At 61.8% G+C, this 27,547-nt stretch overlaps 2 protein-coding genes across 4 annotated transcripts in view; both read right to left on the bottom strand.

Annotated features, from left to right (window-relative positions):
* The window catches only part of LOC123353370 (ras-related protein Rab-3C-like), a 1,186,649-nt gene that overhangs the window by 1,020,044 nt on the left and 139,058 nt on the right, over positions 1 to 27,547 (bottom strand). The gene's annotated exons all lie outside the window — the stretch shown is intronic.
* Positions 1,742 to 26,187, bottom strand: LOC123353376 (syntaxin-binding protein 2-like). Its single transcript, XM_044994407.1, has 20 exons — positions 26,055 to 26,187; positions 24,806 to 24,871; positions 23,348 to 23,397; positions 22,244 to 22,325; positions 21,569 to 21,645; positions 19,319 to 19,397; positions 18,142 to 18,245; positions 16,842 to 16,990; positions 16,077 to 16,161; positions 12,421 to 12,551; positions 12,167 to 12,274; positions 11,154 to 11,211; positions 9,335 to 9,400; positions 8,585 to 8,665; positions 8,115 to 8,250; positions 6,352 to 6,458; positions 5,778 to 5,867; positions 3,036 to 3,121; positions 2,465 to 2,622; positions 1,742 to 1,904 (listed from the first exon to the last, which is right to left on the bottom strand). Exons 2-20 carry the CDS (start codon positions 24,840 to 24,842, stop codon positions 1,825 to 1,827), a joined length of 1,764 nt encoding a protein of 587 aa, XP_044850342.1. The 5' UTR covers positions 24,843 to 24,871; positions 26,055 to 26,187; the 3' UTR covers positions 1,742 to 1,824.

Genomic DNA, 27,547 nt, shown 5'->3' with positions numbered 1-27,547 from the left:
AAGTGAGATCAGCATCTGACCAGCATTTCTAAACACCAAACACATTCGCATCAACTTCACATCTGTTCTAACAGTGGGAACACACTGGTGAGCCAGCCTGGTTCCTGGCTCTGCATTTGTCAGTGTTCAGTGAGGCCTGGGGGCCTTGGCATGAGCTGGCTCCTGGTCTGCCAGCAGCACAGGGCCTTGCTGCTTCCTCAGCCTCTCACGCCGAGTCCCTCCTTGCGGAGGTCAATGGCACTGAGGCCATAGGTGCTGACTTCTGCTGGCGCCGGTGGGTGCTGCCCTGCCCCTGCGCCTGGCCCTGCCCTCACTACACCCCTGCCCTACCCCCTCCCACTCATGCCCTGCCCCCATTCGAACCCCTTCCCCAAAGTCCCCACCTTAACTCTGCCCCCTCCCTGCCCCTATTCCAACCCCTTCCCCAAATCCCTGCCAACCTCCACCTCCTCCCCTGAGCGCGCTGCGTTCCCGCTCCTCCCCTTCCCTGCTGGAGCTTGTTACGCTGGCAAGCACTGGGAGGCAGGCAGAGGAGTGGGGACGCGGCCCGCTCGGGGAAGAGGCAGAGGTGGAGGTGAGGTAGGTCGGGGGGAAGCTTGGCTGCCAGTGGGTGCAGAGCACCCACTAATTTTTCCCCCTGGGTGCTCCAGCCCCGGAGCACCCACAGAGTCAGCGCCTATGACTGTGGTGGACTGGAGTCCCATTCCTCCAGTCCCCCTTTGTCCTCTCCCCATGCGGCGTGAGGGCCTTCCCTGCAGCTCCTACCAAATGGATCCAGAGGCTGCTGCCGCCAAGTGCCCTGCCCCGAGCACCCCATCCCTTCCCTCTGCACCTTGTTAGCCCATTACAGCGCCCTCGCCAGGGGTTCCCTGTGCGTGCCCCCCCCCCCGGGCTGCAGGCCTATTGGGCAGGTGGGATGGCAGCCCCCCCTTTCCTCCCCCCCGGGTGCTGGGACTCAGGCCTAGGAAACATTAAACCCTGCACAGCTGGAATGGGGAAGGGGTTGGTTGCCATGGAGCTGGGGGTATTCATGCTGGGCTGTGGCTCTGCTGAGGTTAGTGGGGTGCTCCAGAGAGTTCAGGCTCGGCCGGAGCTGTAGGCTGTCCCCCAGGTCTCCTGGCAGCCTGTCTGTGGGTGCGCACCTTGGGGGCAGGCCTGCCCCTCACCCTGGTGCTGCGGCTGACGTTCCTCTCTATCCTCCACCCCACCCCCCAACAGGACGTCAGCCTTTACTTCATGCTGTGGGGCTGCCTGCACGTCTACCAGCGCCTGCCCGACAAGGCGGAGGACGTGTGCCGCGTCCTGACGCACCCGGCGGGATGGTGGGCCAGCTGACTGGGCTGACCGGGGAGCCCCTCATCTTCACCATCAAGGCCAACCGTGACTGCACCTTCCTCAAGATCTTCAAGTCGGACTGGTGTCCCCCTTCCCCTCCTCCTCCTGTGGGCAGGCTCTGCCCGCCTCCCACCCCACTTCCATCTAGACTGGTGGCCCTGCCCTGGCCAGATTGGGGCTGTGTCCCATTCCCCACCCCCATTAACCAGCCAGTTGGGCAGATGTCTCTTCTGGAGCGTTTTAATTGTGTGTCCCCAATCCGCCGCCCACCCACCTGGCAGCCGCACAGCAATTATCCAAATGGGCTGGCCTGCCCCCTGCCCTAACAGCCAAGCAGCCCGGGGGTCCCCCCAGCCCCTCTCCCATCCCACCCCCAAGAACCGACACCACAGCCAGGAGTAGGGGGGAAGGTGCCTTGTTGAGAAAAGCAGGTGGAGCTGGGGGCAGCGAGCTGTGGGGGGCAGAGTCTCTGGGAGGAGGGGGCTGCTTCTAGGCCTCCTCGGGGGCCAGCTGGTCGAGGGTTTGGACGTCATCCAGGAAGCGCCTGGGGGTCAGGATGTGACTGGAACCTGCGGGGGAGACAGGTGGTTGGCAGCGGTGGGCACAGTGGGGGAGGCATGAGGCTGGCATCACCATCTTCCCCATCCTTGCAGTTGGATCCTGCTCTAGTGCAGGGGGGGAGGAGACAGCCCCTCCTACCCACCGCGGCCTGGCACCGCACCCCTCGTGCCGCTGTACCCTGCATGGCCAGGCAAGAATCCACCCGCTGACAGTGTTCCTCACCCTTGGGTCTTAGAGGGGTGTGTGCAGGGGGTGAGCCATATCCCCATGGGTGTTCCTGGGGGTGTCTGACTGGGCCCCCACACATGGTCCCTGGGCAAGGAGAGCCCTGGGGAGCCAGAGGCCAGGAGATCAGGTGGTTAGATACAGGCCATGTGGGGCCCCCATGCGGGCAGGTGGGGCCAGCACATCTGTTCCCAGGCCCACCGGATGCAGGAGGACAGAGGGTGGCACGGGTGCCCTGTGGGTGCTGGGCAGGTGGTTCTAGGGTGTCCACCTCCCAGAGGGTCCTGACTGTCCCTGACCTGGGCATTCCAGCCACCCTCCCCCCAGGACTTGCCCCACTCACCGATCACCACGTCCCACTTGCCCTCGCTGGCCTGGGTCACTTCGTAGGCGCAGCGCATCTCAGACATGGACACCCCACCCAGCACGTAGATGATGAGGCGCTGGCCCGTCGGGTTCTTGGCCGCTGGCTTGTTCTTGTGCCAGTGCCTGGAGTGGGGGCTGGAGGGAGAGAGGGGCAGTGTGGAGACCAGGGGCTCGCTGAGGGATGCCAGATGGAAGGGCAGGGCCCCGAGGAGGCTGGGGGGCAGGCCCTGCCCAAGGCCGTGGGACAGGAGACCCAAAGCAGGCAAGAGGGAGTAGGGGAGGGTGGCACCTGCCCTGGGCTGGGGGTGCTGTCTAAAGCTGGGCCAGTCCCTTTCCTCCATCCTGGGCCCTGGTGTGCTGAGGGACTGCTGGGGGGCGGGAGACATGCTGAGAGGGGTCCAGGGCTCCAGGCTCTTGGGCACCCCCTCCCCTGTAGAGGGCCGGGTCCTGGCCACGCACTCCCAGGCACAGAGGCTCCTACACCCTGGGGGGGAAAGGGGAGGATGTCAGGGCTCTGCCCCCCACAGCCCAGCCAGGCTCAGCCTTACCTGACAGCAGCCTGGGAGCTGGTGGAAGGGACCGGGTCTGAGACGAAGGGCCACAGCTCCCTGTCCAGTCTGTCCTCAGTGATGTCCTGGTGGGGAGGGCAGGGGGAGGGCAGGTCAGCAGGGGCCAAGCAGCAGGAACCTTGGACCTGGTGGCCAAGCCAGGCCCCACTGGGGGGAAGGGCTGGGACAGCTCCTCACTGAATGATTGACAGTCCCTGGGGGGAGCAGCCTGGGGCCCCCTTTCTGGGGTGGCGCATGGGGAGCCAGCAAAGAGCACACGGACTCCTCCAGTGATGCCCCCCCATCTCCCCACATCCCCCTCAGCTGCTCAGTGCCCTGCTGTGAACTCCCCACCCCTCCATCATTATGGGGAGGGCAGAGACCTCCTGCAGCTGGATCCAGGGCCCCTCACTTGGGGGGGGGGAGGCTGCCCTCAGTGCCCTTTCCCTGCTGCAGGCAGATCCAGGCCCTGCCTCTTGCCCCATGAGGTGTGTCCCAGCCACGCGGGGGCCCAGGCTGTGATACATCCGAATGCCACATAATAGGGGCTTTTACATGAATCCGCTGCGTTGACTTGGACAGGGAAGCTTAAGGCCTGACGAGCTGCGGCTGGCGCTTGGGTGGGGGCAGCGCCCCTGATTGGATTAGCCATGGGATTGAGGCTACCGCAACTGCCTGCTCCAAAATCCCACAGGAGGAACCATCACAGCGCTGGAACAGGGGCCTGGGAGCCTCCCGCCTGTGATCTGCCAGGGACAGGAGCTCGGGCCGGGGGTGTTAATCCTTGGCCTGGAGGATCCCCAAGCCAGTAGGCTGAAGGCAACTAAATGTGCTCCCCTCACCCCCTTGAGGAGTGCCCCACAGGGCAGGGTGATGAGGGGCTCAGGCCCCAGCAAGCGTGGGGGGAAGGAGCGACCATGTCACCTCTCACAAACTAAGCAGGTTTGGACTCAGGCAGCGCTTGGATAGGAGACCTCTAAGGAAAAGCCACTGGGTGCTGGGGGGTGCTAGTGAGTCAGCAGAGGGTGCTCTGTGACCCCAGTGCGGCACTAGGGGGCGCTGTACTTCAGGGAGTGGGGGGGAGGGCTCAGCAGGGGGCGCTCTCCCTGGCAGTCAGTGCTGGTCCCAGTGCGGCGCTAGGGGGCTCTGTACTGCAGGGAGTGGGGAGGCTCTGCAGGAGGCGCGCTCCCCGGTCAGTCAATGACCAGTACTGTGCTGCAGGAGTTCGTTTTTCAGATGAACGACAAACACCTGCTCCTCACTGGAGGTTAGGCCAAGGACCCTGCCGGCCATTCAGATTCCAGTGCCAGCCATGACAGTGTGCTGCCTGGATCCCCTGCACTTCCAGCCCTACACACTGATCACCTGCTGCCCTAGACTCAGGCAGTGCTGCTGTGCGGCTGTTAACAGCTGCCTGCCACTCCTCAGGAAGAATTCAGCCCCGGTGAGGGACCCCTGTATAAAACGCCCGTGCCCCCCACCAGAGGTGGCAGCATCTCAGCACCGGGTAAGACAACTCCCCAACACTCGTCTCTATGATTTAAGACCCCGAAGGATGGCAGCAGGAGAGGGCTCTCTGGTGAGCCCCTCACATGGCTAGAGCCTTGCACAGATACAAAAATGTGGATTTGCATCAGCCCGCAATCCACGAGCCCAGTGGTCTCCAAACTTTTCTGATCGCACACCCCCTGCCGCGCTGGCTCCACCATTTGTGCCAAAGCGGGGGAAAAAAAAAAAGCCGTGTGGACTCCCAGCCGAAGCGCCTCTCCTGCCGCGCACCCCCAAGGATCCTCTTGCGCACCCCACTTTGGAGACCACTGCACTAGCCGTCTTTTACCTGTATCCACAACCTCACCAGCAGCAGGATGCGCTCACAAGGGATAGCGGGGGGGTGGGGGGAGGGGAAGGAGGTCTTGCAGGGAAGAGGCAGCGTGAGGGTGGGGACTGAGGTTAAGGGGCAGCGTGGAGGAGGCAGGGTCTTGAGGAGAAGGGGTAGCGTGGGGGTGGGTGTCAAGAAGGGGCAATGTGGGGGCGGGGTCTCGAGGAGAAGGTGCAGTTTGGGGGTGGGGTCTCAAGAAGGGGCAGCGCGGGGGCGGGCTCTCGAGAACGGGCAGCGTGGAGGGGGTGGGGGCTGGGGGGAAGGGGTGTCTTATCAAGTGATGTTCCTGGGGGGTCACGAGCGATGGTACATGACAGCAGCAGAGCATATTGCATCACAGGGGGTGGAGGGGCGGGGCGCTGGTATGGTGACCAGACAGCAAGTATGAAAAATCGGGACAGAGTGTGGGGAGTAATAGGTTCCCATATAAGAAAAAGTCCTGAATATTGGGACTGTCCCTATAAAATCGGGACATCTGGTCACCCTTGGTGCAGGGGCCCCGCCCGCTCCAATCCCAAATCCTGCTGCCCAGGAGCTGGTGGGGACGCTGGTGCTGCTCGACCTGCAGGACAGGAAGCAGCGCAGTGGGGCAAATGGGTGCCGGACAGCCACTGGCTGCTGGCTGGCGGCCCCGAGCGCGCTGCGCCCCCCGGGCTGCATGAGCCGGATGCTGTGGGCCAGGCGCTGCTGGGGAGTAGAGACTGACCTGGTTGTCTCTGCAGCCGATCCACTATCTGCAGAAATGGTGCGCGGATATGCAGGGCTCTACACATGGCTGACCCCAAACCAGCCCCACCCCCTTGGGCCCAGCCTGCCAGGTGTGACCCCCCACCCCCAAGGCCAGGAAGCAGATGGCCAGGTACCTCCATGACGTCCTTGAGCCTGGGGGTCCAGCGGGAGAGGTGGTAGGTGGACTCCAGCCGCACCTTCCTCTTGGGTTGCAGCTGCCCACTCTGGGGGAGGAAGACAGAGGGGGTGAGAGGCAGCAGGGAGGGGGTGTGGGATGGGAATGGGGGCAGACAGGGAGAGCGCGGCCTATCTGAGTCGCTCCAGCCGGGCTGGCAGGGGAGAGGCAGAGAAAAGAACAGAATGGATCACTGAGCGAGAGAGAGAGGAGGGGAGAGAGACTGGTGGGAGGACAGAGCCGCTTCACCCCATGCAGTGGTCACCAGCTCCAGCTCCCTGGCGATCTGAGGTCCTGACTCCCAGGGTCCTCTGCAGGGGCAGAAGGGGTCACCCCAGATGGGGAGTAACTCAGGGGTCACCCTCATATGGGGAGGGTGTCACCCCACTGTACAGGGGCAGAGGCCACCTCTGTGCTGGGAGTAGGTCACTGCCATAGGGGGACACCCCCAGGATGTCCTGGGCTCCCCTGTGCAGCACAGATCTGCCCCTTGGCATGGGTACAGCTACCGGCCCCTGGCCCCAGTCCCTTACCCCAGGCATGAAGGAGGTGCCCAGGCGCTCCATGTTGTAGATGATGTCACCCTGCTGCTGGATGCTGGCATGCTGGATCAGCCTGCTGATGGCCTCCGCGCTCACACCTGCATGGGGAGAGACAGGTCAGCGCTAGCACCCCTGGGACGCACCCACAGCCCAGGCACATTCAGTCTGTGGCCCAGGAGTCCTAGTTCCCTGATCAAATCCTGAGATCCTGCTCTTCCCACCCCTCTCAGAGCTGGGGATAAACCCAGGAGTCCTGGCTCCCAGCCCCCTTCTAACCACTAGACCCCACTCCCCTCTCAGAGCTGGGGGTAGAACCCAGGAGTCCTGGCTCCCAGCACCATCCGCTCTAACCCACTGGATCCCACACAGTTAATGATTGAATTCAGGTTCTTGCTGCTCCTGCCTCCACAGGTTCTCTCGGGCGCTGGGGGCAGGGGTCTCTCTAGCTCCCCCCGGCAGTGCAGTGGGAGCCCCCCTCCCCCTGATCTGGGCTCCCCCTTCTGCGGCCAGTCAGGTGCAGTGTCAGAGCCGAGGTCTGGCTCTTTAAGGCTGTGAGGCCTTGAGCTGGAGGGAGGGCAACCCCCCCAAACCATTTACTGCTGCTTAGTGCAGAGGGGGAGGCCTGGCAACTCCACAGCACCCCCTGGCCAGGAAACTGGGCAGCCAGAGGAGCCACATGAGGGCACCTGGCCTGGGCAATGGGCGCAGGGGCAGTGCCTGAGCAGGGTTACAGGAAGGGCCCCGGAGCAGGGCCCTGCCCCACCGAGCCAGCATGGGGCAGGAACCGATGGGGGACGAGGGACTGTGTCAATGTCAGGGTCAGGGAGGTTCCCCAGGCCCTGGTGAGCTGGGGGAAGGGGCTGGATGCAGCAAGAAGCAGGGAGCTGGTCCAGGGAGGACACAAGGGGTGGGCAGGGAACTGGTCGCAGGGGGCTCAGAGGCAGAACATGGTGTCTGAACAGCCTGCAGGAAGCAGGGCCGCCCAGAGGATTCCGGGGGCCCGGGGTCTTCGGCAGCGGGGGGCCCTTCCGTTCCGGGACCCGCCGCCAAAGTGCCCCGAAGACCTGCGGCGGGAGCCCCCCCGCCGCCGAATTACCGCCGAAGCGGGACCCGCCGCCCGGCCTTCGGCGGTAATTCGGTGGCGGGGGGGGTGTCCCCGCCGCGGGCCTTCTGGGCACTTTGGCGGCGGGTCCCGGAACAGAAGGGGCCCCCCGCCGCCGAAGACCGGGCTGCACTTCGACAGCGGCGGGTCCCGCTTCTCCCCCCCCGCCCGGCCCCGGGTCCCGCTTCTCCGCCCCCCCCGCTTGGCCCCGGCCGTCGCTTCTTCCCCCCCCCCCGGCCCCGGCCCCGGCCTCCGCTTCTCCCCCCGGCCTCGGCCTCTTACCGAGCACGTCGCCGGCAGGGCCTGAGCTCCGTCCCGCTCAGAGCCGCGTGGTGAGGGGGCGGGGATGTGAGCTCCACGCCGACCGGAGGCAGCTGCCCCGCCCCCTCCCCACGGCGTTCTGAGCGGGGCGGGGCTCAGGCCCCGTTGGAGCTCCCAGCCCCGCCCCCTCACCACGCGGATCGGGGCGGGGCTCAGGGGCTCGGCCGGAGTCTCGGCGCTTGATGCGCCGAGGCTCCAGGAGAGGGGCGGAGGCGGGAGCCCTGGCAGGAAGGGAGGGATGTTCCCCCTCCCTGCAGAGAACGGGCCGGGGCCGCTCAGGGTGTGTGTCGACATCCCCCCAGTGCTGCCCCCTGCAGGCCTGTGGCGTTACCGTTGTTCAAGATGTAGAGCAGGATGATACGGAGCTTGTCGTAGGCCGGCACGCTGGGGTCCAGCAGGACGGGCACGATGATCTTCACGGGGTTCTTGATCTTCTCCCCATCCACATCCATCCCCATGGCCAGGTCCTGGGGGGCGAGGGAGGTGCACACACAAGGCCCAGGTCAGGCCGCTCCGCTTCCTCCCACCCCCGCAACAGGATGGGAGACGCGATGGCCCCATGACCCACAGCTCGTCTACCCCCTGTGCCAGGGCCCCCTCCTCCCTGGGGTCGGCTCCCCCTGGGGTGCGCAATGTGCCTCCAGAGAGTAACCTGAGCCCCATGTCCCCTTTCTGCACCCCCGGTGCTGCATGGTGGGGCTGGCCCTGGCTCCAGCGAGCCTGTGGGTCTGAGACCCCTTTCTCCGGGCTGAGTCATGAGCCAGACTCTGCCTCCCAGCCAGGCTCTGACCACAGACCCACCTGCTCCACGCCGCACAGCTTCTCCACCGATCCTTTGAAGTGCCGCATGCAGTGCTCAGCCAGGTTCAGGTGTGTGGCGTACTGCGGGGAGAGACCGGGGCACGGGGGAGTTTACCGCATCACCGGCTGGTCCAGAGCACCTGCACCCCCCAACCCCCAAGGAGGGCCCCTCAGCCAGAGGGGCAGCCCCAACCGGCTGTATAAGGCCAGTATATAGGGATTGTTTTGCCCAGCACTGATGTGCAGCCACCTCTGGGGTGGAGCGGGGCAGCTGGAGGGGAGGATCAGGAGGAGGAAGCAGCTTCCAAAGCAGCCCACGGTTTCTCTGTTAGTCACCACGAGGCTGGGGGCTTGGAGACCAACAGGTGTCGGGGTACCTGTGCCAGTGGCCAGGAGCTTTCCGTTGGCACATGGCCCAGTGGCACCAGGAGTGGCTCCAACGGGCTAGTTTGGAAGCCCACCAAGGCCCTCTCCCGAGAGCTGCAGCAGCAAGGCATGGGCATTACCCAAGGGCTGCCATTGCTGGGGCATTGCTACTGCCCATGGTGCCACACAGCACCTGGGGGGGAAATGGCTCTGCCCGATGGGACAGGTCAGCAGCTCTCATCAGGCAGTAAAGTAGAGTGCCCCCGAGTGCCCTGCTCCCCAGAGAGTCCCTACTGTGCCTCACCAGCCCCACAGAGCACCCTGCCTCCCATTACCCCACTGAATGCCCTGCCCCCTGCCCACTAACAGCTCCAGCGCCGTTACCTTGTTCAGCTCTTTCTGGTACTGGGGCAAATTTTTCACCATCTGGGACAGGTCCTCGATGTTGGCCTGGAGGGAGGCAGTGGTGAGATCCCGGCCCCTCCCAGCACATGGAACCCCCTACCCCTGCAGGGCAGAGGCCTCGCCTGGGCCAGGGCGGGTCACTCAGGCCACACATGGCTGTGGCTTGGGTTAGACCTGCTTTTCCCAGGCGAGCTGGAATGAGATGGGAGCCCCACAACCCGAGCGCCCCTGAGGTGTAAAGCGGCAGCAGGCCGCGGAGATGCCAGGTCTGGCTCCCTGCAGCTCTCCCTGCGCGGCCCCGATCCTGCTGTCTGACCCCGCCCCATGGGCCCCTGCCCTCCCCCACTGTGGGGAGCTCCAGAGCTCTGGCTGGGGGGCAGGGGGCTCCACATATACTTCTTAGCCCGTTACAGGTAAACCCTGGGAGCAATGGGACAGCCCCCCCCCCCCCCCGCCAAGGCCTCCTGGGGCAGCAGAGCAGCCCCTCCTCCCAGGGCCGGCTTTAGGAAGTGTGGGGCCCAATTCGAACATTTTCGGCAGGGCCCCGGGAGGGATGACTTAAAAAAAAAAAGTAAAAAAAGCCTTTCATTTCTTAGCAACCGGTTCCCTGTAAAAAGTTCTGCTTTAAGGGATGTGCCACAGTATGTATTTTTGGTACCAATAGGGTTACCATACGTCCGTATTTTTAAAAATTCCTCCCGGATGGCGATTTAAGAACCAAAAAGCCTGACCTGTCTGGGAAAATACGGATGTACGTTAACCCGACCTAAAGTTCTTTTTTAAAAAGATGGGCCTGAACTAGAACTGAGCTCCGCTTCACATGTGTGGGACCCCCCACTCCCTGGGGGTGTGCTAGGGTGACCAGATGTCCAGATTTTATAGGGACAGTCTCAATTTTTGGGTCTTTTTCTTATATAGGATCCTACTACCCCCCACCCGTGTTCCAATTTTTCACACTTGCTGTCTGGTCACCCTAGGGTGTGCACATGTGTGGGTCCCAGCTGCTCCCTGCCCCTCTCATTGAAGCAGGTGTGCAGGGTTACTGCCCTGGGAACTGCAGGGCACCAGTGGACATGGGGCTGGCTGGAGGCAGGGCAGGGGCTGACTGGAGGTAGGGTTTGGCTGCAGGCAGGGCAAGGGGTGTGGGGCTGGCTGGAGACAGAGGTGTATGGGGTGGGCTGGCTTCAGGCAGGGCCGCAGGGGGTGCGGCAAGGGTTGGCAGGGCTGGAGACAGAGGAGTGCGGGACTGGCTGGCTTCAGGCAGGGGCGTGTGGCAGGGGCTGGCTGCAGGCAGGGGCTGGCTGCAGGCAGGGGGTGTGGATACGGGGGGTACAGCCCACCCTGTATGGTAAGTGCCGCCTCCTCCTCCTCCCACCCCACCAGGGTAGCAGCAGCAGCCCGGGGCTCCCCTGCTTCCACCGCCCCGGCCCTTTAAATAGCCACGGGAGCCCTGGGGTAGCGGTGGGGTTCCAGGGGCTATTTAAAGGGCCGGGGCAGTAGAAGCAAGGGGAGCCCCAGACTTCTTAAATAGCCCCCAGGGCTCCAGCAGTGGGGCTCTGGTGGCAATTTAAAGGGCCTGAGGCTCCAGTCCCTGCTGGGAGCCCCAGGCCCTTTAAATTCCCCCCTGGGGAAGCCGGGCCACCCCGGTACAGAGCACTGGCAGGGCTTGCGTGCGGGGCCCTCTTAGGTGCGGGGCCCAATTCGGGGGAATTGGTTGAATTGGCCTAAAGCCGGCCCTGCCTCCTCCCCATCAGTGGCAGTGGGATGGGTCCCCCAGTCCCGGACTCCCCCACCGCACCTTGTCCGTGGTCAGCCTCTTGCTCTCAGAGAAGGTGTGCAGCAGCTCCGTCACCTTCCTGCAGCAGGGAGAGGGGTCAGGCCGGAGCCAGGCACTGCCTTCAAGGTAGGGGCGCCCTGTCCTATGCTACAGGGGATAGAGTCCCCATCCCACGGGCACCAGGGTTTTTTGCCTCGAGAGCCTCATATGGGGCCGGGGGAGTGTGGGGGGCTCTTCCCAAGTTACTCCAAGGCAGAGAGTTCAGTGCACCTCTGGGGGCTCCTGGCGCCTTGCTGGGTGGGTCTGGGGGCAGCAGCAGGCCCAGTAGGAGGTCGGTGAAGGACTCCCTCAAGGGGGCTGTGAGGCGCATGGGGAGATCCTAGGATCGGGGGAAGACAGTGTCCAGGGGGATCTCCGAGAGGAGGTGCAGACAGTGGCTCTGGAAGGGAGCGCTCAGGGGTCCTTTGGGGAGAGGGGCTGGGGCCAGGGGGTCTCAGCACTCAAAAAGGAGCATGTCTGAGGGACGGGCCCCAGCACTGGGTGGGAGGGGGAGGGGGAGTCCTGGCAGTGAGCAGGAGAGGGGTGTGTTGCGGGGGGGTGTCCCTGCACTGGATGGGAGAGGAGTGTATCCAACGGGGAGCGGGGTTCCAACACTGGGTGGGAAGGGAAGGGGAGGGGTGTGTCTGAGGGGGCCCCAGGGTGGGGAGGTGTGTGTCTGAAGGGGCAGATGGGGGAAGTCCCAGCACTGGAAAATAGGGGGAGGAGTGTGTCAAGGGGGTGGGCTGTCCTGGCACTGGGTGGGAGAGGTGTGTTCGAGGGGAGAGGTTCTTGCAGTGGGTGTGGAGGGGAGGGGTGTGCTGAAGCATGGGGGTGGGTAGCAGATCCCAACACTAGGCATTGGTTGGGGCACAGAGCGGTGTATCCTGGGGGGAGGGGGAGATGGGTTCTGGCCCTGGGTGGGGCACGGTGGGGAGTGTCCAAGGGATGGGTCGGGCACTGAGGGGCGTGTCAGGGGCAGGGCTGAGCACGCTCACTTGGAGACGTCAGCGATGTGCATGTGGCGTAGCTGCACCCAGAATTCGTCGTCTTCGTCCAGCAGCGCCTCCTTCTCCCGTGAGTCGCTGGTCCCCGTCGTCTCGTACCTGCGGGGGAGGGGAGACGGGGTCAGGCTGCGGCACCCCTCCCCCAAGCCTGGGGGCTGCAGAGCAGTGCAGGTGCCTGGGACACATCCCCCCCAGCCCGCCTGAGGAGGAGTGCGGGGTGCCCCCTGCTGGCAGCCAGGCCCTACTTGTAGGTGTCGTTCTCGATGCTGAGCAGGTCGTAGGCCATGGCCTGGTAGGTGTGCTCGTGCAGCAGTGGGGATACCAGGTCGAAGCTCCGGTCCACAATGAGCAGCTGAGAGCGGGCTTTGTCAGGGCCCTGGGGCAAAGGAGAGAGAGACCCGTCACCCCCTGCTCTGGCGGAGGGGTCCTGGCTTGGCTTACATGGCACAATCCAATGGGCCCTGGTGGCCTGAAACTTCACCACTCGCCCTCTCTGCGGCCCAGCTCCCAACCCCAGGGGAAAGCCAAGAGACACCCCCCAAGCTAGCTGGGACATACCCTGGGGTCCTGACCTGACCGGCAGGGAGAGCTCCCCACTCAGCTGTGCTGCAACGCCCCCTGCAGGGATGGGCCACCTGCCCCTCGTGCAAATAGCAATGCCCCCCTCCCCCAAGCATGCTCTCTGCTCGTGCCTCTCCACCAACGGGAGCATGCCCCTTTCAAGGCAGCCCCCCAACTACCCCCTGCCCCATATGCTGTGTGGGGGCGGGGGGAACTACACCAGAAGGCCCTGGCTAGTCTATCGTTAACCAACACCAGGCCCAGAGACTCTTTGATACAAGGTCCCAGAGGGGGACAATGGGATGTTATCCCGATGCCCCACCTTGCATCTGAGCTGGGACCCCATGTGAGCCTCTAGCTCCCCGCTCCCAGCCTGGGTGGCCCCCAGCATCCAGTTGGACAGAGACCACTCAAATGGTCAGCATCTCAGACCCACATCATGGGCGGGCTGGCCCACCCCCTGCTCCCTGCCTGATCAGCATGCACTGCCCTCTTGGCGCAGCAGGTGGCGATAGGAGACCAGCCCTGCGCTCCCACGGCGGACGGCTCTGAAACCAGCTCCAGCAGCCCCAGTGGAACCCAAGCCCACCCAGGAGCACCTCAGCAAGGGGCTGCGTCTGCTCTTCGCTGGGTAGCACAGACAGTCTGGGGAGCGGGGAGCGGAGACGTACAGCCCCTGACGCTTCCCCAACTGTCCCACCTCAGTACATGGCCCGATTTTCAGCCACACTTGGAAGCAGAACCTTGGACCAGTCACCACCCACTCGCTGGCAGGTCTCCACAGACTCTGGGTAAATGGGTTGAGGTTAGGGTGACCAGATGTCCCGATTTTATAGGGACAGTCCTGATTTTGGGGTCTTTTTCATATGTAGGCTCCTATTACCCCCCATCCCCGCCCTGATTTTTCACACTTGCTCTCTGGTCACCCTTGTTGAGGCTGACGGGGAGGTGCCTCTCTTGGAGGAGTATCTGGCCCCCACCACTGTAGCACTATCATTGCTTCATCCTGCCTCCCCCCAAACCATGCACGTGGGGCTGGGCAGGGCTGTCACCCCATTGCAGAGGAGAATGGAGGCCCAGAGAGGCTGGGTGACTCACCCAAGGTCACACAGAGAGTCTGTGGCAGAGCAGGGACATGACCCCAGAGCTGAAGCCATCATTGCTCTCCAGACCTACCCAGCCTGGGTGGGTTGCTATGCCCCCCACCTCTGGACTCTGCTCACACCTTTGCCAGTTAGGCTCTGCTGGAGGGATACCCGACTGCAGATGGGGCCTGGCTTAACCATCGGGTCACCCCACCTTGCCCAGAGCAGAAGGGTTTGAGTCAGCACTCCCGGCCCTGCGGTGGGCGAGCTGTCTGGATTCTATTGATGGGGGCTGGGCAGTCAGGACTCCTGGCTCCTATTCCTGCCTCTGCCACCTACTCCTGGCACGCTGGTCCATGCCTCAGTTTCCCCCGGGTAACATGGGGATAGTGCTTACACCTGTGACAGGGAGGCTTGGCAAGAGCCTCAGGAATATCCCTGGGGGGATTCACAGGAGTAAGAACAGCAGGGTGTGCACGGAGCAGGACTTTGTCCTCCCCAGCACCGCCCAGCTCCTGAGAATAGCACAGATCAGACAGGGGCTGCAGGCTGGAGCCAGCTCTGCTGCAGCAAGTAGCTCCGGTGGTTAACAAGCATGCTGTCAATCCCTTCCCTGTGTAGACGGTTTGGGCAGCCAGGTGTGCGCGAAGCCGTTGCTTGCTTCTCAGCCCTCCCAGGCTTCCCGCGTGAACAGCTGATTTGCGGGAAGCGGGCGCGGGGGGGCGAGAAACGGGGCGGAGCACAGGTGAGCTGGGGCTGGGGTGGGGAGCTGGAGCACCCACGGGGTCGGCGCCTAAGGTGCCACTTTTAGGTAATATACTGAGGGGGAGCGGCTGCTCCCCCCAAACTAAGCTCTTGGGTCACTTAAACTTACCAGTTGTTAAATTTAGAAGCCCTTTTAGAACTGGTTTTCCCGCACAGGACAACCGGTTCTAAAAGGGCTTCTAAATTTAACAACTGGTTCCCGCGAACCGCCTCCAGCTCACCACTGTGTCTACATGTAAACCGCTGCAGCTGCGCCGCTTCAGTGACGCCGCCTTTCTCATGCCCCCGAGCGACGCAGTTACACCGACCCAATTGCCTCGTGTAGACCAGGCCTCAGTCTGACCTTGGTCAGTTCTCAGGCGAGAGCTCCCAGCTTCCCTCACTTATCCCCCAGCTCAAACCTTCCCAACTCTGTGTTCTCGAGCTGGGGGCCCTGCTCCGATTCCCTGCTGGGAGCATCCAGCCAGGAGCCCTTGGAGCTGGCACGGTCTTTCTGGCTCCTAAGCTGATCTGGGTTGGATTCTCTTCATTTCACCAAGACAGGGAGGTGACAGCCCCTCACACACCATGATTCTTACCTTCCCTGAGAGTCCTTCCCCCCATGCCCCGCCAGAGAAGCCATGTAACATATAGGGGAAACTGAGGCACACATCAGCTTCATAAAAGATATTACAAACATTCCCAGTTGGCCACAGGTGCACAGTCTCCCAGCAGCTCGGCAAAGGCTGGAAGCAAGAGCAGAAACAACAGGAGGGAGAGATCTGGGCAGGCTTTGTATTTTACATCACTTTGCTTCTCCTAGGGGGACAGGAACCTCTGAGTTTCTTGTGCGAGAATCCAGGGCGGGGTGGGTTTGCAGCTCCCCTCTGCTGGGGGTGGGACGGGGACGGCAGAAGCTGGGGGAAGCCCACAGGCCAGGGCTGACTTGTGGCTAAGGCTCAGGAGAGCTGGGTTCTAATCCTGCTCTGGCAGACTCCCTGCATGCCTCAGTTTCCCATCTGTAACACAGGCTACCCAGCCTCCCCTGGGAGGCTGAATTCACTAGTGAGGTTCCGATACCGTGGGGATGGGTGTAGGAGCACACACAGACAGGAGTGTCCAGGTGTGGAAGAGGCTCCGTGTGCAAAGCTTAGTTCTGTGATCAAACAGCCCTGTTTATAAACAGAGAGATTGTGCTGGGCACACACTTCCCCAGGCGGTCCCTCGGTTTCCCCATCTGTACAGAGGAGATAAGGACACTGGCCTTTGTAGAGCACTTTGAGATCTGCCCAGGGCCAGTGTTAGAGAAGGGCTGGGGCCATTAGTCCCCACACAGGGAATGCTATTGTTCTGCCAACCCCTCAGGATCTCCAAGCAGGTCTAGACCCCACCCCTCCCCCAGCCAGGATCTCCGAGCAGGTTTGAAATCGCTCCTCCTTGCTTCTACTTCTCATGTGCTCCCCCCGCGGCTCTGTCCCAGGGCGAGGGCACGGCCGGCACAGCTCACTCACCTCTCCCATGCTGGGCTTGTATTCCTTGAACACCTTGAGTTTGGCCAGCACAGCACGAGCAAGGTCGAAGTTCTCTTCATGGTCCCTGCAGCAAAGACAAACCCTATGGGTCAGAAACCTCTCCTCCCGCAGGGGCACACACACTTCCTGTAGCGGATGGCCGGGTATCTCCCGGGCACACTCACTTCCTATAGGGGATAGCTGGGTACCCCTTTCCCCGGGCACACTCACTTCCTGAAGCAGATAGCTGGGTACCCCTTGTCACAGTGTGGGGGAGACAAGGCCCTGCACCCCCGGCTTCCTGCGACTCACCATGACTCTCAGCCAGCCAGTAAAACAGGTTTGTTTAGTTGACAGCAACACAGTCCAAGACAGGTCTTTCAGTACAGACAACAGGACCCCCTCAGTCAGGTCCATCTTGGGGGCGCCAGGGAGGCCATTTTCCCAGCCAGCTCCAAACTGAAACTCCCTCCAGCCAGTCTCACCCAGCCTCCCCCCCCCCGACTCCTCCTCCAGCCTTTGTCCATTTCCTGGGTAAAGCTCCTGGCTCCAACCCCCCTCCTTGTTCTCAGGTTACATGCTCAGGTATCTGGCCTCAAGGAAAGTCTCCCATCCCCAATGCAGACAGTCCCAGCAAAACTCCCCTGCAACCTGCCCAGGTCAATACTCCCCTCTCCCTGCTGCGTCACAGGCACCCACGCAGTATTCAGAGAAAACATTAAGAACATTCCCACTTCGTCACACCCCTTCCCCCGGCACACTCACTTCCAGTAGCGGATGGCTGGATACTCCTCCAGGGTTTCACACAACGCGGCAATCTGCTCTGCCAGCATCTCCTGCTCCTTCTTCTTTTCCAAGGAGCGGTAGGGGCTGAACCAGATGTGGAAGGTCTGTGGCCTGTCCAGGGAGTACACCTAGGGGGCGAGGGGAGCAGAGATCAGACCCTGGTGCCAACTGCTGGCAGCCAGGCCAGCTGTGCCCCATACCACGACCCTAAGATGCGCTGTTGGACCAGACCAGCCTGGCAGAGCTATAGCGAGCCCCTAGTGAGGGAGAGCCCTTTGCCAGAGCCACTCCTGTTGTGGCAGAGGGACAGCGGCCCAGAGATTCATGCACCAGCCTGGGATGAAGACTTTCCGGCTTCAGGTCCTTACTGAGCTGCAGACTCCCAGGTGCCCTCGGGGTGTGTCTCTGCCCTGGAGAAGTCAATGTTGGGGGAGGGGGCTTGGCCATGCTTCTAGTCTGGTGAAAGCCCCAGTGTAGCCACGGGCAAACCTGGCATCAACGCGCGTCTGCTGCTGTCGCTTATTTCACTGGCCGAACAGAACGAGCCATTGGGGCAAACGTGCTTGGACACCAATAAAACAGTATCGGCCATGAAGGGTTTGCTGGCGCAACGGGACGGGTGAACCAGCAAAGCCTCCTGACGGACACTCAGCTTATACCAGCCAGAGCTTCTCTTGGCACAGCTGGCACCGGTACCCCAGATGAAATAAGCTACAGTGGCGAAAGGACTGCTTGGCCAGCATATCGGCATCTACCCAGGGGCTCTGCCACCACAGCTGCATCAGTTACAGGGGGGATTTTTTCTCTCGTCTCCGTGACAAACCCAGACCAACAAAGCTTGTGTGTGTAGACCAGGCTCATGTCGCTCTGTGCCTCAGTTTCCCCATCAATGCAATGGGACTGACAACACAGCCCTCCCCTCAGGGGCATGAGGGGGGAAATCCACTGATGACACAAGGAGGGGATGGGGCGGTTGGGCAAAGGGCAGGCGTGTGGAGTATCGGGCTGTCTTGCAGGCCTGGTATAAACCATCAGTAAGAGCTGGTAAAGCCGGGGAGGCAGGGCCCTCCTCCCCCAGACATCTAAGCCAGCGATTCCCCGTCTCACAGGGTGTGAGCAGCCGGCTAGTCCCTGCTGCCCTGTGCTGGCGATAAACCCAGGGCCCTAGAAGGGAAAGGTCCCCCCCCACCCCCCAGCCACGTTGAACACTAAGGGTGGGGTGTCGTACGTCACCGTCTGCCCCGCAGCCCGGCTCCTCCAAAGCCCGGCCACCCCTCACCTGGCTCTCGTAGGGCAGGAAGGCCACGTTGATGTCCTTGAGGGTTTTGATGGCCTTGGTGACCCGTGACTCCCTCAGCTCCTTGACCAGAGGCTCAGGACAGGCTGCAAGGCAAAGGCAGTGGGTGGGGGTGACAGGCACAGGGCTCAGGACCCCCAGCACAGTGCCGCCCCCCCAGACAAGGCCAGGATGGGCACAGCAGGGGCAGTAGTGCTGCACACCTGTGGGGAACCTGGGCAAGCCAGCAGGGACACACAGGAGTCAATGATGAATCCAGCCCCACCAAACCAGAGTCACGCCGGGTTCTCGCCTTCTGCAGCATCAGCAGCGAGGGGGGGCCATAATCTCTCCTGTGCAGCCCCGTCTCACACCCTCCCTCAGCCCATCCACAGGGGGAAGTGACTGGAGTGTACAGCTCAGGATGATGCACAAGGAGGAACGGGGACTTGGGCTCCCCCTGCCGCTGTAATGGGCAGGGGCGGCTCTAGCTTTTTGGCCGCCCCAAGCAGTCATGCGCGGGAGGCGCCCCGGAGCCGCGGGAGCAGCGGACCTCCCGCGGACATGACTGCAGAGGGACCGCTGTTCCCGCGTGGCTCGGCTGGACCTCCCGCAGCTGCGGACGGCTTGCGGGTCCGGCGGCTCCGCTTGAGCTGCCGCAGTCATGCCTGCGGGAGGTCCAGCCGAGCCGCGGGACGAGCGCCCCCTCCGCAGTCATGCCTGCGGCAGGTCCGCTCGTCCCGGGGCTCCGGTGGACCTCCCGCAGGCATGACTGCGGCAGGTCCGCCGACCCAGCCTGCCGCCCCCCCCGGCAGCAGGGGACGCCCCCTAGATTTGGCCGCCCTAGGCACCAGCTTGTTTTGCTGGTGCCTAGAGCCGCCCCTGGTAATGGGGAGAAGCAGATGTGACCCTGACACACTGGGTATTCTGGTGGTGTCCCATCCCCCCACCCCAGTTGGGACTGATGGGAATGGTAGCCAGAGGCCGCCTTTCTGGGCGCACGCTGTTAGCCGTGTTGGCTGGAGGCAGGCCCGTGGGGGAGAAGGGGGGGAAGGGGTAGGTGGGGTCGTTCGGTCTGGTCTGCTGGGGCACTGGCCTGCTGGCAGAGAGAGACCCCCCACCCCCACTGTGCCGCTGGCCAGGCTCCCAGCTGGGGAATCCGCTGCCTCCTGATACTCACGGCTGATGAAGAAGACGTGAGCCGCCTTGTAGTTGAAGGTGGGGGTGCCCTGGAAGTCACTGATCAGAGCCTGCACTGACTGCAAAGGTGGAAGGGGGGTTGTCAGCACCAGCCGAGGCCCCTCCCTGCTTCCCGAAGGGCCCAGCCCATGCCCAGCCCCTGGGGACTCAGGTTCCAGCATGATGCCGTCAGGAGGTGGGCTGGTTTTCACCCCCCTGGCTCTTGGCTCCCTCCCCACCTGGAACAGGACATGTGCCCATGTGCCCGGGACAGCCTCAGGGCCCAGCCCCGTCTCTCGCTGGCACACAAGTGTCCGTGCTCGGCCACAGACGGGACCTGGCATTGGCCTTGCTGCTGAACTAAGTGGGCTCTGAGCAGTGCCCAGGGAACAGCCGGCCGAGCAGCAATCCCAGGCAGCCGCCATCAGGGCCCGCTCCCTCCCCTGGTGCCACACTGGGCACCTGCAGCTTTGCCACACCAGCTAGCCAGGCAGGGTGTTCGGAAGCTGTTCAGACTCCGTGACCGGCATTGTGACAGGTGAGAACCTGGCTGCCCGGTTGTCACGTTATTGACGTGAACAGGGACCATATAGAACATGGTTGTAGAGGAACAAAATCTTGTATAAATGCGGTCAAATATCTAAGACAAGGTTGTGGTTTGCTGGTTATGGTTATGCTAGCTGTATATGTGTATCATTTTTGTAGTTGAAGTTACAAATATTGGCTCTAGACTGTGTGTATTTCAAACTTCTGCCATGCTTCTGGGTGCCACCTCACACAAGTTGGTGTTAGCTCTGCCTAGCCTGCTTGATGGCTCACTAAGGATCATCAGCTAAACAACTGACCTATTGAGAGAAGGCAGATATGCTTTGAGACTCAGCAAAGTATGCAGGGACTTGCCTATGTGACTCCAGACTCCATTTTGCTGTAATTTTCCACAGTAAGAACAAAGAGGTGTTCTTACACCTGGAAAAGACTATAAAAGGCTGATGCCTCATCTCCATCTTGTCTTCAGTCCTGCTTCATACTTCTGGAGGGACTTTGTTACAAGGAAGCTCTACACAAAGGACCGAATGACTCATCCCAGCTGTGGATGTACAGTACTCCAGAGACTTGATTTGAACCTGCAGTTTATTCTATCACTGCTACAAGCCTGAACTAAGACCTTTGCCGTTACTGTATGTAACTGATTCCATTTGACCAATTCTAGCTCTCATCTATATCTTTTTCCTTTTATGAAAAAACCTTTAGATTTTAGATTCTAAAGGACTGGCAACAGCGTGATTTGTGGATAAGATCTGATTTATATATTGATCTGGGTCTGGGGCTTGGTCCTTAGGGATCAGGAGAACCCTTTTTCTTTTATTAGGGCATTGGTTTTCATAACCATTTGTCCCCATAACGAGTAGCACTTGTGGTGATACTGGGAGACGGGAGTGTCTAAGGGAATTCCTTGTGTGACTTGTGCTTAGCTACTGGGGTAAGACCAAAGTCCTCTGGCTGGCTGGTTTGGTTTGCCTTAGAGGTGGAAAACCCCCAGCCTTGGGCTGTAACTGCCCTGTTTTAAGCAATTTGTCCTGAATTGGCACTCTCAGTTGGGTCCCGCCAGAACCAGCATCGTTACACCAGTCCCGAGCCCCAGGCCCCAGCTCGCAGGCCTCTACTACAGCGCTCCATCCGTGGGCAGCACCTGTGGGTTCTGGGCTGCACCATGCTCCGCCAGTGCCCCCTGCCCCTGGTCTCCCTCCACTCGCCTCCCTGCAGCAGACGCAGGAGCCTCCTCCCCCACAGCCCCTGCTACGTGAGCCTCTGCCTCAGCGATTCTCCTTCACTTTGAGTCTCAGCTGAGGTTAGACTGACCAGATGTCCTGATTGTATAGGGACAGTCCTAATATCTGGGATTTTTCTTCTATAGAATCCTATTACCCCTCCAACACCTGTCCCGATTTTTCACACCTGCTATCTGGTCAGCTTAGCTGAGGTTGCCTCTCTCCACCTGCTGCATCATCCCATCCAACCCCCATGGGACTGCACTGCGGAGAGGTCCGTGGGACAATCTGTGCTTCCCGTGGCAAAGAACACGAAGCCCAGCTCTGGGGAAGCAGCCTCTTGGGGGGCCCCTACTAGCCCCATTCCCATCCTGAGGTCGTGCTGCGCATCCCCCCGGACAGCGCCACCTCCAGGCAGCACGAGGAGCTGCCCCGGGGTCTCCCCTGCTCCCCATCCACCTGCCCCAGGCCCGAGCTCCTACCTTCTCCACAGGGCTGAGCAGGTAGATGGCCTCCAGGCTGGGGATTGGCTCCCGGCACTTGTCAATATCTTCCACAACTTGGGGAGAGCAGACACTGGGTGTGGGTCAGTGCATCCTAGCCACCCACCCCAGCTGCTCTCCACCGGGATGGGGGGAGGGAAAGCCAAGGGGAACAGGGATGTTCGCTGGCAGCAGGCTGGGGGTTTCTGCAGGCTACAATGCAGCAGCTGCTTTGATGTGGGGCCATGGGCTGCGATGCTGCCACAGTACGGAGCAGGGAGGGAACATCCCTGTGTACTGTGCTGGGGGCACCCCGCTAGAGCCCTGGCTCAGCTCTGTGCCCCTCAACCCCAGGGCTCCTCCACCCTGGAGCAGGGAGCCAGCATTCCCCCTCCCCAGCCAGGACCCTGCCTCCAGCGTGGGGGAGGAGCAGCGAGGAGTTAACGGGAGCTGAGAAATGCGCTGAAGAGGTTCCAGGGGCTGAAAGCGCCGGGCTAAGGGAACTAGAGCTGGCTGGGAAGGTACCAATAGCAAGGAGGGCATCTAGGGGGCTGCAAAGGGAGGAAACTAGATGCAAACGTGAATGTAGACAAGTCAACTCCCCAACTGTGAGGTGTGTCCAAGGGGGAGGGGAGCCCTGGCGGGGGGATCGGACGGGAGGGAGGGCCCACTCACGTGTGATGCCTTCGTTCATGATGTCGGACATCTTGCAGCATGACGAGAGGATGCGCGTGCTCGGGTGGTCCATGATTAGCACCTGAGGTAGCGAGAGGGGAGCTAGTCACTGCCCTGAGCCCAGCTGCCCACCATCATCATCCATGGCACAGCCAAGGGAGCAGAGCGACTGCTAACGGCAGAGCCGATGGCTCCCGGCCCAGCCCTTCCACAGCAGAGCAGCAGGGCCGTTACCAAGCCTGCACTTGGCTGAGCTGACCGTGCTAAGGACTGTGTGAGGAGCGAGAAGGAAAGCGGCTCCGAGCAGAGTGGCTGGTATGAGATGTAGGAGACGGAGACAAACCTGGGACCCCCGGCCATTCGGAATGGCTCTACCCTCCTAGACTGGAGGAGATCAGCCTCTTCGCCCAGGTGACAGGGTGAGTGCAAGAGGCAGGGACAGAACCCAGGAGTCCTAGCTCCCAGTGCCCTGCTCTGATCCACCACATACCCGGTCCCCAGCCCTCGGACAGAACCAGGATCAGGCATGGAGAAATGGAATGAGAGGAGTCTCCATGTTCCCCTAGGAAAGCCCTGTAGGCCATCGGCCCAACATCTCCACCACCTTCCTTCCGTGCCGAATGAACTCATTGCTCTGTGCAGCCCAGCATCCCTCTGTACCAGATCCAGCCACTGGGAAAGCTAGTCCCCTGTGCTCCCTCTGCCGCACCAGCCTAGCCCACTGCTCCACACACCCCAGCCCAGTCCATGCCGGGGGCTCAATAACCTGCCTGCCCAATGGTGCATACTGCCCCCATGCTTGGCACTCTCCTGTTCCTCCTCCCACCCAGGCTGGCTCACTGGGCCCAGTGGTCTGATCCGGTGGGGGGGGGGGCGGATATGGGGCTAGCTGGACAAGCTGGGTCTGATCCAGCACAGTGGGAAGACAGACATACCCAAGCCTAGCTGGGGACGGATGATGGGCTAGACAGAGCAGGGATCTGATCCAGCCTGGAAAACCTCAGGTTCCTAATGAATCCCAAGAGGCTGGAGGGGGAGGAGCACAATATATGGATACAGCATATCCCCAGGGGGACACCAGGGCAGCAGGCCCGGCCGGCTTACCTTCCATTCTCCTTCCTTCTTCACGCTGCGAAAGACAACGCTGAAGATCTCTGTGAGGGAAAGAGACGGGGATTAGTGGTGGGGCTCGGACAAGATGGCTGTGCCCTGAGCCAGGACCCACTGGCTAGTAGAAAGACCCCTCGGGGAAGTGGCTCAGAGGCTGCTTTCAGGCCAGCTAATGATGTGCTCCTAGCAGAGCCCCCAGTCACCGACCGTGGTGGGCTGGCAGGCTAGATGGGCCATGGCTCTGATCACCTTTCCTTTCTGCCAGGCCAGATACGAGCACAGCTGAACTAAGGATCTGACCCCGTGCAGCAAGAGACAGGGCCGGCTCTAGGTTTTTTGCCGTCCCAAGCAAAAGAATTTTGCCTCCCCCCCCCCCCCAGATCCCTGAGCTCCCCCCCGCTCACCAGTGCCCCCCCACCCGCACTACCTGCAGCCCCAGCACTGGGCTCTCTCTTCCGCTCACCCACCCACACCCCCTGCCATCCCAGCACTGGGCTCCCCCCAAAACGTGGGATCCGCTAACAGCACACGGCAGCCGAGCCCTGGCCTAGCTGCGACTCTGTCCCCATGCGGGTGGAGCTTCTGGGCGGCGTGGAGCGGGAGTACTTCCAGGTGGTGGTGCAGCTGTGGGGTGGCGCGGAAAACGTGGCCTCCTCCCTGGGCTTCGCGTCGCTGCTGGTGGCCGAGGTGGATCAGTTCGTGCTCACCGCCCTCACCTCTGACATGCTGGTGGCCGAGGACCTGGAGAGCCCCCCAGACCTGCTGCTCTTCAGCCTCACGGTGCCCTGGCCCAGCCCCGGCCTTTTAAACCCCAGGTGTGTGGTTTGGATTTAGCCACAGGCCCCGTCCACTGCAGCCTGGGCTGGAGATTCAGCAGTGGCCTGGGCTTCTGAAGTAACGCAGCCCTCACAGCAGGTCAGGGTGTTGTGAGAAGACAAGGACTAACAAACACCTCAGAGTCCAGCATGCACAAGGCAGCAGAGGCCATGCTGATCGAGTGTCAGGCTTTAACTTGTTCTCTCCTACATTACAGCTATAGCCTAGGCCAGCTCTGCGATGGGGCTGGGCTGAAGCGTACTGCTTCACTATGGTACAAAGTGGCTATGATGTCATTTTTCTCCTCGCACGCAGCCATTACCTGTTCTGACAGGCTGTTTATAACACTAAGATTACTAGTTTTCAGAGGTGGTCGATGGGGAGAGGGAGGGGCGCAAGATGGAAGTTTCGCCTAGGGCACAAAATATCCTTCCACTGGCCCTGGTGGGAGTCACCCCAATGGAAAGAGATGCTCCCCCAAGGTGCAGCTCCTATGGCAGGGGGCAGCCCTTGGGGGTGGGGCAGACACCCTCCCTCCCCTTCTGCTGTGTGACAAGCAGGTGATGGGGGAAGCTCTCTGCTCCGACTGACACCTAATCCTCCCCAACTGGGCCCTGCCCCCGGCTCCGCACTTACTCTCACGCACCACTGCCTTCAACCCGGATGGAGCCATCTTCGCCTCCTGTCACGTCCACTCGAGTCCTGTGGGGGGAAGTGGGATTCAGCTGTGCATGGGGCAGGGCTGGAGTCAGGACTCCTGGGTTCCGCCCCTGCTCTGTTCCTGCCCTTGTGCGCGCCCTGGCCTCTCCCTGCCGTGCTCTGGGGAGTGTCTGTGACCCCTCACAGATGGATGGGCCCAGCCCCCCCTAGTGTCACTGACGGATGGGCCCAGCCCCCCCAGTGACTGATTTCAGTATAAAGCAACTGAGGTGCTGGTGGGTCGATGTCTGCAAGGCTGATGACGGCTGAACGCTGCAGCCCCCCACTTCTGGCGCTGCGGGGGCCAGGCCTGGGCACCCATGGGCAGGCGCCTGGTGACAGGGCCACGCAGGTTCCCACTGAACCCCCACCTGGTCATGTGGGGCGCAGAGGGAGGCAGGGGCCTCGGGCAGGCTTAGAGCGAGGACGGGGTTCGGGTAGTGGGGCCTCAGCCCACTCCGGTCAGAGCCCCACCCCGAGCTGCAAGTCCCCCCTCCAACCAGTACCCCCCTCAGCTGTGTCCCCCCACCTCCACCCAGCCCCCCCAGCCAGGCCCCTCGCCCCCCACCTCCACCCAGCCCCCCCCAGCCAGGCCCCTCGCCCCCCACCTGCACCCAGCCCCCCAGCCAGGCCCCTCACCCCCCATCTCCACCCAGCCCCCCCCCCAGCCAGGCCCCTCGCACCCCACATCCCACCAGCGCCCCAGCCAGCCCCCTCGCCCCCCACCTCCACCCAGCCCCCCAGCCAGGCCCCTTGCCCCTCACCTCCACCCAGCCCCCCCCAGCCAGGCCCCTCGCCCCCCACCTCCACCCAGCCCCCCAGCCAGGCCCCTCACCCCCCATCTCCACCCAGCCCCCCCCAGCCAGGCCCCTCACCCCCCACCTCCACCCAGCCCCCCAGCCAGGCCCCTCACCCCCCATCTCCACCCAGCCCCCCCCAGCCAGGCCCCTCCCCCCATCTCCACCCAGCCCCCCCCAGCCAGGCCCCTCGCCCCCCACCTCCACCCAGCCCCCCCCAGCCAGGCCCCTCGCCCCCCACCTGCACCCAGCCCCCCAGCCAGGCCCCTCCCCCCCCACCTCCCCCCAGCCCCCAGCCAGGCCCCTCACCCCCCATCTCCCCCCAGCCCCCCAGCCAGGCCCCTCGCCCCCCACCTCCACCCAGCCCCCAGCCAGGCCCCGGGCTGTACCAGGAGCAGGAGCGGGTTCGATGGAATCTCCTTCCCTCACTCGTCACTTCGGGCAGAACGTGCTGGGCAGGCCTGAGCCGCGCACACAGTCACTGGGATGGACTGCGCCACTCGGCAGGGAGCTCAGTCCCCTTTAGTGGCGGGAAAATATGGTACAGTCCCAGCAAGGGTGACATTGTCCTTGGAGTGGCCAATGGGGGGAAAAACTGGTTGGATCCAGTTAGGACTGGGCCATGATAACAGTAAACAACAAGATGGCGGTCACAAGATGGCAGTTCAGACTCCATCTTGGATTGCTGCTTTAGCTTTACAAACTACACATTGAATTTAATAGACACATATTTTAACAGACTATAATCCTATAACAAAACACACCCAGCAGTATAAACAAGTCATTGTCTGTAGGAAATGTTAGTTTGCACTGACTTCACTAATGCTTTTTATGTAGCCTGTTGATGTACCCCCGGAAGACCTCTGCATACCCCCAGGGGCCCATGTAACCCTGGTTGAGAACCACTGGATTAGAGGAATGGTGGAGTGGGGGGGTCTAGGAGTCAGGACTCCTGGGTTCAATCCTGACTGCAAGCGGAGTGGGGTCTAATGGTCAGAGCAGAGAGCTGGCAGTTAGGATTTCTGGGTTCTAGTCCAGGCTCTGCAATTGATTCATTCTGTGACATGGTTCGTTCTGCCTTGTCTGTGTGTGACATGTGGAGTGCAGAGACCTGCCCCAGCCCTTCCCTTCTGGCTGGGTGGTGCAGTAATTAATGGCTGTAGAGCCTGGGCTCCAAGATCCTGGAGCAAAGCCTCCTGGAGAAGGAATTTGTTTCCCCAGGCTTGACTGGCTCCCTACCTCATTCCTCTCTCCATCAGTCAGAGCAAATCCCTCATGCCAGAGCTGTTGTCTGGTTACCCACAGTGCAGACCCAAGCTATTGTGCCCTGGCTGCTGTTCAGCTCAGGTTACAGAAACAGAACATGCTGTTAAACTCCCCCAGAAGTTTCAAATGGAAGTGAGAGTCTTCTTTGCACCCTGTTGTAAACTGTGAGTAGTGTTCTCTCTTTGGCTGTTCAGCAGCTGCTGCATTCCTACCCCAGAGGTGGCATCATTTCAGTGCTGGGTGAGTGATCCCTGTGTAGTGTTGTTGAGTGCTGTTGCACATCAGCTGTGCTCCATCCAGAGATGTCTGCATTTCAGTGCTGGGCAGGCAATCCCTGTGCAGTGTTGCTGTGTGTTGTTATGCAGCTACTGCCCTTCACCCCAGAAGTGGCTGCAATTCAGTACAGGGTGAATATAAATCCATGTCTCATTTTGCCCGGGGGTGGTTGTTATAGAGCCCCTGCAACCCCTCACCTGCACTCCAGCTTGTAGGAGGGCTTATTGAGCCCCCCGAAGGCCAGAGAGTTACAGCCCTTGCCCTCAGCCCGGTGGTTCTTTAGGTAGAACCCCTAGAGCTCGGGCTCCCCCATCACTCTCCAGGGTCAAGCCGCTAGCGG

The sequence above is a fragment of the Mauremys mutica genome, chromosome 20 (genome assembly GCF_020497125.1).
Source record: "Mauremys mutica isolate MM-2020 ecotype Southern chromosome 20, ASM2049712v1, whole genome shotgun sequence".
Taxonomy (NCBI): domain Eukaryota; kingdom Metazoa; phylum Chordata; order Testudines; family Geoemydidae; genus Mauremys; species Mauremys mutica.
The sequence above is the reverse complement of the archived record's forward strand: the minus strand, read 5'-3'. Positions and strand labels throughout refer to the sequence as shown.